This window comes from Lemur catta, chromosome 2, assembly GCF_020740605.2.
Source record: "Lemur catta isolate mLemCat1 chromosome 2, mLemCat1.pri, whole genome shotgun sequence".
Taxonomy (NCBI): Eukaryota; Metazoa; Chordata; class Mammalia; order Primates; family Lemuridae; genus Lemur; species Lemur catta.
This window is the reverse complement of record NC_059129.1, coordinates 101,192,298-101,204,794: the sequence shown is the minus strand read 5'-3', so window position 1 is coordinate 101,204,794 and position 12,497 is coordinate 101,192,298. Positions and strand designations below refer to the sequence as shown.

Genomic DNA, 12,497 nt, shown 5'->3' with positions numbered 1-12,497 from the left:
CCTCAAGTATATAACAGGGTTTTAGATACTTACAGTGTAAAAATGTTTTGATCTTTCTTAACAGCCCATTTCAAATCTCAATAAATTTTGCTTTATATACATTCACAAAATACATCATATTGTTATTTTTAAACCATGCTAGAGGACACAGAAACTAGTGGAATTCTTTAATTAGATCAAAATACTAAAAGTTACCAACTAAATGGTTATAGCACAACCACCACTTGGGTTGTACAGGTCTAAATTACTTTTCTCTTTATAGCTGATTATCTCATTCAAAAGTTTAATTCTTTCTTTCCCACCTGAACAAAGCAAAACACAACCACGAAATGGCGATGTACAGATTTTTGTTGTTATCTCAGGCTATAACTTGAAAATATATTAACTAAAAAAACAACTAAAGATTCCTTAAATTAAAAAGGCTCAGGAAATTAAAAATGGAGATTAAAATGAAAAGGAAAGTAGGCTGATATTATTTAATTTGGAGCTTAGGATCACTGTCAAATTTTGCTTCCACAAAAACGCTCACAGAGAAGGTCCTTTTCAAAGGCTTAAACACCAGTGGCATTTCTGATGAGAGGACAGAACAAGCTTGCAAATTTTAATAGCAACTACACTTTTAAATTGGATTCCCAATACACTGACTTTTTAAAAGAAGGATATCAATTAATAGTTGCCCAATTTTAGAAAATAAAAATGGCCATTTGACTATATCACCAAGGGTTTTAAAAAATTTAAAACAGCTTTGTGCCCTAAGGTTTAGAAAAATGAGGGGACCTTTAGCTTACAACACAGTGCAAAGGTTTAAACTGAAAGTTGAAGAAAGCAAACAGTAAAGGCTTGTGGTTGAGTTATAATTTGTTGTTTTTATATTGCAGAATGTTTTTGCCCTATCAGAGTAAATTAACTTGGAGAAGCTATGACTAATTAATAAAGCAGGAGTCACTTGGTGTAGCCGGGTGCCAACATATACTCTTTTGATCTTGTCCCCATACTTGTCCGGCTTTGCCGGGGAACAGTAATTTTACAGTATAAGTGAACAGAAGACAATTGGCCACACATTCTTGGAGAGCGGCTTTTTCAGCACCCAGCATTTCATTACCACCAGGAACAAAAGAGAAGGGTACAGATTACCAATAAGGGTAGTCTGCTAATACAGAGAGTGGAGACATTTCATTAGCATTAAAGAGAAAAGATTTTTTTATGACCTAGAGTTGCTTTCCATTATGACTCACTTAAGTAAAAAAGAAAAAAAAAATCTAATGGTTAATTTACATGTGTAAGTGCTTGGGTCTCAGTCATCCACTGATTGGTACAGTGCCATATAATGAGTGACAAACATAAGCATGCATTATGAGTAATTAGTATTAGCACAAAAATAAGCATCTATTTTTTATTAGCAGTTTTTAATAGCCTTCTTGCTTTATAAAAATGGTTAAAACTATTTTTTAAATAGCTTATGGAGGAGAATTTCACATGATATTCTGTTCGTCAGAATTCTCTCTCTTTTTTTTTTTTGGATCATATTAGTAAAACATCTATTCAGTGTCCCTAAAAAGAGACATGAAGAAATACTATTTACTATTTTAAAAAAAAATCCATTTTCCTCAGTATTCTGATGTCTTCAGAATCATAAACAGCTTAACAAGTAACATAAATATTCAAAGAGGACCTAATGAAGGCCCTAAAGAAAACTTTGAAGATAAGCTATTCTCTTATTTCACCAACTATAACACATAAAAGCAACCTATCTAGACCCAATTCCTCAACCCAAAATAAGACTAATGTACCTAATACCTAAGGTAAAGCTGAAATGCCACACTGAGTAAAGATGACCAAGCTAATGAAGAATACATTCTGCAAGTGTAATCTGAACATTACTAAAACATAATCTTAAACATTCCTTAAATTCAAGAGCACAAAAAAGAAAGAGCATATCCTTGTTTTTAAGCAGCAATAATTTCCATTTATCTCCCTAGTAAAATAAATATTATATTAATTAACACCACCTAAAGGCCAATAATAACTAGCTAAAAATCAAGGCTACTAACATAATTCAATTTTAAAAGTGAAGTGGTGATTGTAGACATACTGTTGTTAAGAATAAAGTGCCTAAAAGATTCTTTTACAATAAATCAGCAAGTATTGTACTAGGATTAATTAATAGGCTAAGGACAGTTTTTAAGTTCTATCATTAAAACATCTACCAAAATCCCATCCAGCTCTAGAGCTGTAAATTTAAACACATAATACAAGACTTTGTACACCAAGGAAAAAGTATAACATAGCTGTGACTAGTAAATAAGAGAATTGATCCTGGATTTAAACTGTTAAGTTACCAGCTGTGTGACCTTGGTCAAGTTACTTAAGCTCACTGACTATCAATTTCTTCATCAGGATAATGAAAGCAGTAATAATATCTACCTTGAAGAATTGTTATGAGACATGTAGTAAACTCACAAGAAATGTTAACTATGACTATTTCCTACATATGGTATGCATGCTAGGATAATTCCATATTATTAATGTATAGGTGTATAGAATATAAGCTGTAGCTGGAATGATATATAACATTGTACAGTAATTAAGAACATAGGTACATAAAAGAGTACTCAATAAACAGTAGCTAATATTATAGAATATGCATAATAGATGGAATGTAAACATTCTGATAAACAGGCACCTCAGACTGTTCATAAAAGATGGATTTAACTAGTAAGTAAACAAACACAGGAAAAAATCAACTATGTTATTTCCCAAAGGAAAACAAATTAAAACAAAATACCATTTTTCATCTATTAAATGAGACCAAAAAATTTAGATAATTCAGAATGTTAACAGGAAAAGATGTGGGTATAATATACCTTGGGTTCTGTAAATGCTGATTTTGCTTGAGAAATGCTTTTATATGTAAAAGGAGTGCGACTTAAGAGTGGAATTACTTCAGTAATTATCATTTGGTACTAGGATTCATTCATTCGTTCACTCACTCATTCTCAGGCACTGTTTAGGAGACTTGAGATACATCAATTAACAAACATTCATGCCTTCGTCTACATTCTGTGGAGGAACATAAATAAACAATAAACATAACAAATAAGTAAATTATGTAATGTGTTAGAAGGTGGCATATGTTATGGAAAAAACGAGGGTGTGGGCATCGTAAGTGTTGGGGGGTCCATGGCAAACTGCAATTTTAAATCAAGTGTTAGGATAGCCCTTGTTAAGGAGATAATTGAGCAAAGATCTGAAGACGTGAGGGAGTTACTCTTATGGACATATGCGGGCGCAGTGGGAATGACACCGCAAAGGTTGCTACCTATGTATTGGAAGTATTAACAGAACACCACACCCAAATGGCTCAAGCCTGTGACCAGAGACAAGAACTTAAAGGCCTCTCTCCCACCTAGGACACTGGGCATCCCACTTTCACTGAAAGGGAACATTCAGGCATTTGCCCACCATCTTAAAGTGACCCACACCCTACTCCCCTATACATATTTATTAATATATATATACACTGCTAGTTGCCAGGCTCTCTCTCTGCCTGACTCTTCGTTCTGGCCTCACATGACTCAGAGATGAGAGACTGCCCTCGTGATTCATTGCTCCCTGCTTGCCCAGCATCTGTAAATAATAAATCTTTGAAATTCTTTTTTCTTTTTTTTAAGACAGAGTCTCACTCTGTCTCCCCAGGTAGAGTGCAGTGGCATCGTCATAGCTCACTGCAACCTCAAACTCCAGGACTCAAGTGATTCTCCTGCCTAAGCCTTCCAAGTAGCTGGAAGTGCAGGTGTGCACCACCACGCCTGGCTAATTTTTCCATTTCTACTAGAGATGGGGTCTCGCTCTTGCTCTGGCTGGTCTGGAACTCCTGAGCTCAAACAATCATCCCACCTCAGCTTCTCAGAGTGCTAGGATTACAGGCGTGAGCCACTACGTGGGGCCTGAACTTATTTTCTATTGTTGTGGTGTATTTGCGCCTTCCATCTGAAGAACCAGGGGCTGCCCTAGGCTGGGTTCCCAGTACCAGAGTGATGTTCTGGGAGGCATAAACTGGACATGGGTCAGACAAGAGCCACAAGGGCATCTGCCAGTATAGTAAGTTCCCTGCAAGGGACCCCCTGGTCATGGGGCAACAACTAGGCAATAGGTCATCAGCCAGGTAAAAGAAGTATCCCGTGAAAAGCACACTGTAAACACCCATGTCCATCTCCCAAGTATTTTCTGTTAGGGCAGGGTCGTAGCTGCTATGATAATGAAATCCTAATTTAGCTGGGGGCTCTCAGAACAAGAGGAGACTGATCTGTGCAGAAGGTATGCCCAGTGCAAAGGCTTTGCCTGTTTGTTCCAAATTGTGTGGATATTAGGGATCAGAGTTCTGGTATAGTAACATTTTAGGGTACCCTTTTATACCACTGAATTTTAGAGAAGGGGGATAGAGATTTGGACTAACGATAATCCAGTTTAGGGGTACTGGAGGAGCTTCTCTAAGACCAGTAGGAGACAGTTAGGACACTGAAACAAGGAAATCCAGGCTCTGCTCAAAGATCACCCCTTCCTAGGGAACACACTCTTGTGAATATAAATTCCCACTTTCCTGGCTCTTCTCAGCACCGGATATATGCAGATATTGGCCTTTTCTTGCACGCAGTGGTATGCTCCAAGATTCAAGTTTGGAATTTGTAAAGAAATTTAAAAAGCAAGATTATTAACATTTTTCATTCTAGGACATTCAGGCCAACCCTGCTCAAGGGAATAGGGCCTCCCATGTTGTCAATTCTTTTTTTTGTTTGTTTGTTTTTTCAGAAGCTGGAGTGCAGTGGCATGATCACAGCTCACTGTAACCTCGAAATCCTAGGCTCAATTGATCCTCCCACCTCAGCCTCCCAAGTAGCTTGAACTACAGTTATACGCCACCATACCTGGCTAGTATTTCTTTTTGTTTTTTGTAGAGATGGGGTCTCACCATGTGGCCTAGGCTGGTCTCGAACTTCTGGCCTCAAGCAATCCTCCCACCTGAGCCTCCCAAAGTGCTGGGATTACAGGTGTGAGCTGCTGTGCCCAGCCCATGTTGTCAATGTTAACAAACAAGAATGCTACACTAAAATTTGGGATCAAATAAAAACAATCAATTTGGTATTCAGTCCTTGTTTTGTCATCTCTGCACATATTTTCTTCAGAGACCTGCTGGGAAAGAATTATGTGTATAACATCCAACTGTGGTTCCCTAATCTATGAAGAAAATGGGATTAGGAACGGTAGGGAACAAAGAGCAAGACTGAATGTGTAGAGGTCAGAGAGGAAGCAGAAGGGTTTGAGCAAGGGAAATGACACTATCTTACATACTGTTATATTTCCCCCTTAGAGCACAAGCCCTTTTAAGTTGGGTTTCCTGTTACCCGAAGCCAAAAGCATTCCTAGTAGATACCTCATCTTTGCTCTTCTTGGCTTAAGTTCATCAATTCTTCTTCCATTGGAGGTAACAGATTTTATATGAAGGAAGGTGTCATTCCCTCACAGTACTTCTTACCAATGTTTATGCTATCTTTTACAGGTCATGGGGAAATCTCTCCTGATGAAGAAGATAGGAGCAAAACACAAGTTGAATACTTTCATTCTTGTCAAGACTGTTGGCAAGAAATAAGCACAGGAGATCCAGCTACAAAAAAAGAGATTTACTTGAGACTCCAGCATGAGGTCAGCACGATGGCACCTCATGGGAGCTGGAGCCAGGGATTGGAGGTAGCTCTGGAGAACTCAGCAGCTGTCTAGGAAGCACCCTAGTACTCCTCCCCTTAAAGGGATTCAGTTACTTTCTATGTCTCTTTGTTCCTGTCTCATTACTAAGCAGGAACTTCCCTCTGTGCCATTTAGTTCAAATTCATGAGACAGAGGATGTGATTGGCCCATTCGCCAAGCCACACCACACAAATCCAAGGTTACTGACAAACTCATGGACCAGTTACTCATAGATCAGATGTCCAGGCATAGGGTATTTAGTTGTGGGACAGACAGGGTCCTATGATATGGAATAAAGCTCTTAAAGGCAAGAGGGATGAATGAGCACATATATGAATAAACATCAAACCAAGTCTGGATGGAGCAGGTGATAACAGATATCTCCACCACATCTGTGTTCTCTCTGTTAGCAAGAGACGTTTTATAAGGGCCTATCTCCCCTTGATCTCTCTCCTTTTTTTTTTTCTTTTTCCTTGTAGCTACAAGCTAGAAACACTTGATCTCTCTTATGATCAATATAATTTTTTTTTTAATTTTTTGTCAAGACAGGGTCTCGCTATGTTGCACAGGCTAGTCTTGAACTCCTGGCCTCAAGTGATCCTCTCGCCTCAGCTTCCCAAAGTGCTAGGATTACAGGCATGAGCCACTGCGCCCATCCTCAATATGTAACTTGAAAAGCCCTTTTTGTAACCTATGTTTCTTTTGCGAGACTCAGCCCATTTGGACTATCAGTATCTTGATAGTTGTTTTCATTTCCTCCTTCCCATTCATATATCAACCTTTTGAAACCTGAACCCAGTAGAGTATGCTCAATACAACAAGACAGGTTTTTGTTAGGACTTCATTATCAAGGTGGCATTATGACTTTGGTGAGCCCTAGGCATTTTTATTTTGATGAGCCTCTTCCTAAATTAAAAAAAAAAATTAATGACTACATTGGTACAAAGATAAGTATAATGCAGAATAGACAAATACAGGCTGGATTCATTAATGATATATTCATTTAATTTTTTAAATATTTTTGTGAGCCCCTAAAAGTGTCACGAGTCCTAGGCACTGTGCCTGCTGTGCCTAATGGGTAAGCTGGCCCTGCTTGTTCGATATCTTCTTCAGGATCGCATGCTTTACACAGCCAGATTTTCAGAGCTTCCTAACCTTCCTAGGCTGCCCTTTCAATGGCCTTCACGCCATAAAAACATGCCAATCATTTCTCTGAATATCTTGAAATTTACATGTTTAAAGTTAAGGGTAATGATTTTTACACAATACCTAGGAAATTCTGATGCCCTTAGATTTCTCATCTCTATGTGGTGATAATAACTGTTTTACAGAATTAAATGAAGTAAGGATGTAAAAACATGTTGTAAAGCATGGATCATTTTACAAAGCCTGGGTATTAATATTCCTTTTTAAAAATGTAATTTTAGTTCCTTAATCAAAAACTTAACTATGCCAATTCAATTTTATTTAGAGATATTTTAGTTAAAAGGCTAGTAATGGAAAAATCAAGAGAAATGGGCCTTATTGATTCATTGCTGACTTTTGTTCTTGACAGCAGCATAACTGTTAACTTGGTGCTATTTTCAGAACAACTAAATAAGGCCCTTCTCATTTGGCAATACATTGGTGTACTTAGTATGCCCCTTCAGAGGCAGGAGAGCATCTGTTCTTTTCCATAACCCTTTCTTTGGAAGACCTTTGTAGCTCTACAATACAAAGGGTGAACGTCAGGCTGTTTTAATACGACTGAAGAGAGAAAGAAGCAAAGACTCCTCCACCCCAGATGGTTTAACACAACAGCACTCCTGGTGAAAATTCTTCTTTACCCTCTATCATAAATCGAGACTGTCATTAGCTCTATGTATCAGTTGCTAAAGGAGACTCATTATGCATGTTTTGGGATAAAGGCATCCTGACCACATCATCTTCCTACTAATCCAGGTTTTAAAACATATAAGAGCGAGAAATAACTCACTACCAATTTAAATACTTAATTTCAGAGAATCCTAAAACTAGAAGAAACTTTAAAAGTTCAACTAAGGCAATTCCCTCCCTTTATCACAGACATGTATGTTATGAAGTTTAAATGAGATGTATGACTCACTTGCTCTTTATATAACACTTTTAAAAATATTCAAACATCTCTGAAGACATTTTATAATGATTACATTATCTCTGTGGTATAGGGGAAATGTAGAGTCATCAACAGAATTTAGAGGTGGATAAATTTTTCTTGTAAAGGACTGAATAGTAAACATATTAGGCTTTGCAAGCCACATTGGGTCTCTGTTGTACTTTTTTCTTCTTCTTCTCCTTTCAGCTGCCTTTAAAAATATAAAAACTCTTCTTTTCTTATTAACCATACAAAAGCAGATGAGTCAGGTTTGCCCTGTGCAGGTCATGGTTTGCCAACTCCTGAACTAGATAGTAAAATTGAAGTAGTAAGAGACAATGTGTCAAATGAATTCATAAAACAATGATAAAACCATCAGCAAAATTTAAATCTTCACACTTCATTCAATATATCATTCTACATTTATGAAAAATCTGTACTTCACCTGAAATTCATCGAAACACAAGAGACATGCTTCTTCGCTGATTTCTTCAGCTATGGGAGCTATCGGGTCATATGATTTAGCCATTAATCCTGGTTTCCTTTTTGGCAAACTCTGTTTAAGGCGATGTATTCCTTAAACGAATGAAATTGAACACAGACCAAATATTATATTATATTATATTATATTATATTTTACACAACTATAATATATTTTTAAATCTCTAAATAAAACTTCAGTGTGGCTATAAAAATTAAGTTTAAATTCCATGTATAATGAAATTTGATTATTGAAATTGGTTGTATTTTTTCTACCATAAAATAAGTTGTTCAAATATTACTATATTCTTATAGTTGTAAGGAACCTTCAAGGTTATTCCATCTCCACTCTTTAATCACTTCAGAGACAACAAGCTACTAGACAGGTAACTAGATAAGATCCTGGCCAAGTAGTGCATGTTATATCTAGCATATCCAATCATAATGTTCCCTTGTCTCTAGCCTAATACACTAAAGTCAGTCCACTTCATTCATTATGTGTGTACTAAATGCTCCAAGTATTAGAGGAAAAACACAAGGTTCCTGCCCTAGGGAGGTTTCAGTATAGCTGGTAGACAAATCATGCAAAAGTAAAATTACAGAACACTAGCAAAGCAATAAAGCTTACATACAAATACAAACGGAATGCCTACATGCTAAGATAACACAGAGTAAAGGACCTAATCAAGAATAACTGCTCGAAACAGGTACATTTTTAACATTGTTTATCAACCCTTAGTAGAAACAGAAAATGTCTGACCTTCATATAGTAATCTCTGTTCTCAGATTTGGAAGTACTGAATTGTTAAGGACCAACTCTGGATACATTATTAACTATTTCATTATAGCACAAAACAAATGAAACCAAATAAAATTTTATGTCAAGCAAAAATCTAATTTTTAAAAAAGATTATATTGCTCCTAAACTCGACTGAAGAAAAAGAATAAAAAAATTATACATTCATTCAATGAAGAAAACTATTTTATAGTGTTTGCCCACTGAAAAATCACTTCTTTCAGATCATTCACTTACTTTTGTGCACATCTAACATGAAACCATGAAAATGAACCCTTTTTTTCCTCTTCACTTCCACATAAGCATAAAACATGTCCATCACCATTGTTTTTCCTGTACCTTAAAAGTAAAAAAAAAGAATACTATTAAATAGTATGTACTGATTGCTGTAATGATTGTTCATTAGCTTTGAGATAATGAAACCACACTCTCCCACTGGAAAGCTGAAGACTATGTTACTTTTTTAGAAAGGGGTGTTTATATGTTAAACTAGCTAAAAATAAAATGTTGATAGTACTCTTTTTTGTTAAAATCTTGTTTTTTAGGAAATACAACATTTAGTTAACATTACAGAGGCTATTTTCCCCCAGAGAACTATGTTCATAAACTGGTAAGATTTACAAGATTATTTATTCTTTAGTCTTCCAAAAGGCTCTAGCATAAATAAAATAATTAATAAATATGTACTGGGTCATTACTATGCATGAGGAACTGTCTTAGGCACTATGGGAAAATTCAAAAATAATAAATAAAAAAATTAAGAGAAGAACGGTGAAAAATAAGGATTAGTATCTAACACAAATACTGAAAATGAATCATATATGCATATTAGAGCTGGAGAATTGCCGATTATAACACTTCCATTTTTTTAAAAGCTGAGAATGCAAGTCTTTCAAAATGAGGCCTACCTGATGAAATTCTGATACAGCCAATCCCTATAATTAAATTATCTAAATTTCAACACTGAAACTTTTCATCACTACAATTGCATTAGTACAGTAGTGTCCATCACCGCCCCCCCGCCTCAGTAGCCAAGGTTTCAGTTACCTAAGGTTCATGGTCAACCACAGTCCAAAAATATTAAATGGGCCGGGCGCGGTGGCTCATGCCTGTAAACCTAGCACTCTGGGAGGCCAAGGCGGAGGATCACTTGAGCTCAGGAGTTCGAGACCAGCCTAAGCAAGAGTGAGATCCTATCTCTACTAAAAATAGAAAAAATTATCCAGGCATGGTGGTGTGTGTCTGTAGTCCCAGCTATTCAGGAGTCTAAGGCAGAAGGATCACTTGAACCCAGGAGTTTGAGGTTACTGTGAGCTAGGCTGACACCATAGCACTCTAGCCCAGTCAACAGAGCGAGCCTCTGTCTCAAAAAAAAAAAAAAAAGAAGAGGCCATTTAGAATGAAAAATAATTCACTGCAAAAATATTCAGTATGGTATCTCTTTGATAGAGTAGCAGCAGATTTTAAATCATTACATTTACCCAGAAAAGTAAATTAATAAGTTTAAAATTCTGTTGCATGCAGCATAGTATACTTATAGACCCAGGAAAAAGTCATGAACTATCCTACCAAAAATGTTAATAATATGTTATAATATATATTTGAATTTAATCTTTGTGCTAACTCTCTTAAGGGCTTAAAATATGACAAAACCATAATGTAAAAAGTCTCTGTCCCTGATAGTTTAGCAGTTAGGAAAAAAAAAAGTTTCTGGAGATAAAAGCAAAAGGAAAAAATTCATAAAGGAACAGATTGATAGATTAGGCTACAAGAAATTTAACCTTCTGAATATCAAAATCATCATAAATAACATCAATATCCTTATTCATTTAATCAATATATTTTTACCAAATGCCTACAACATATGAAGCACTGTTCTAGGTGCTTAGAATATGGTGGTAAACAAAACTGACAAAAATCCCTGTCTTTATGATGTTAGCTGTGGGCTTGTGAACAAAAAAAAATCCCTGCTCTCATGGAACTTGAGAGCTTAACCTTGCATATCTTTAAGATATAAAGAGCTCTTAGAAACTACAATGGATATATTTGTATTTCCTTTTTCTTTTTCCTTTTTGCCTGTCCTAAATCTCTTCCTTCTGAAAACTGCCTCTTCTCTAGGTAGTGTGATTCTACGAGGGTATCAATCACAGAGTGGGTCCATCAAAATACCCCATCAACCTAGACACCGTGGTTGGAGCAGTTGTGAGCATGTGACTCCATTAGGTCAGCATTCTCTACGGGGGATTAATATGGATTCTGAGAATAAAAATAGTTCCTTTTCCTTTTAAGAGAGCAACCTAGAAGACACCAGGAGCCATCTTTCCTATAACATTAAGATTCTGACCAAGAATGAAGCCAACGATAAAGAAAACAGAACTAAAAGATGATGGAGCAGGGGAAGGGATTGGAATGAAACAAGCTGGCATGCAAGTAACCCTTGGCAAAATACAATTCAACATAGTTTAAAGAAGACAACTGAATATAGACCCTCAACAAGTTAATATTCACAATAACCAGTAGACAACCAAAAATAAGAAAAAGCAGGAAATTCAGGAATTCTAAAATTCAAATTTTTTTTTTTTGAGGCAAAGTCTCACTCTGTTGCCCCAGCTAGAGTGCAGTGGCATCATCACAACTCACTGCAACCTCAAACTCCTGGGCTCAAGCGATCCTCCTGCCTCTGCCTCCTGAGTAGCTGGGACTACAGGTGTACACCATGGAACCCAGCTAATTTTTCTATTTTTAGTAGAGATGGGGTCTCGCTCTTGCTCAGGCTGGTCTCGAACTCCTGACCTCAAACAACCCTTCTGCCTCAGCCTCCCAGAGTGCTAGGAGCACAGGTGTGAGTTTTGTACCGTGCGTCATGTTCAAAAATGTTTCAAAGCCATTGAACCAGTTTGTAAGCTTTGCGTGAGCAAGGGCTGTGTCTGTTTTTTTTTTTTTTTCAACATCACATCTCCAAAAACACCATACTACCTGGTACCAGGCATATGCTCAATAAACTTCTCAAATGAATTGAAGAACAGGAGAAGACATATTGAAAAAAAGTGAGGAAGAAATCAATACTAAATTTTACCTACTTCACAATTTTGCTTTGGTCTCTCCAGAATAATAAATAAAACATTTTATTTTTCTCAAGAGAGGATTCTTATCAGGGGATTAATTTGTAAAACCTAAAACTCCTTAAGTTCTCACATTCAAGTCTCTAATTAGGAAGCCAAAAATGACTACTCAAGAGAACCCCCTAGCGGTCCCTTTACACAGCTCTCTCCCTGCAGAAGAAGATGGAAGTGGTGTCCTCTGTCCCTGCATCCAAGGCTGGCAGAACTATGTTTCCCTACTCCTAACCTTAAAACCAGCCTACCT

General features: G+C 36.7%; 1 protein-coding gene across 4 annotated transcripts in view; it reads right to left on the bottom strand.

Moving 5' to 3' along the window:
* Positions 1-12,497, bottom strand: part of AFG1L (AFG1 like ATPase) — a 166,523-nt gene that overhangs the window by 106,597 nt on the left and 47,429 nt on the right. For all 4 annotated transcript variants that reach the window (XM_045544129.1, XM_045544130.1, XM_045544131.1 and 1 more), the window contains exons 4-5: positions 9,369-9,470; positions 8,301-8,431 (exon numbers count right to left, since the gene is read on the bottom strand). In XM_045544129.1, coding sequence (XP_045400085.1) covers positions 8,301-8,431; positions 9,369-9,470 — 233 coding nt within the window. The remainder of the gene's footprint in view (positions 1-8,300; positions 8,432-9,368; positions 9,471-12,497) is intronic.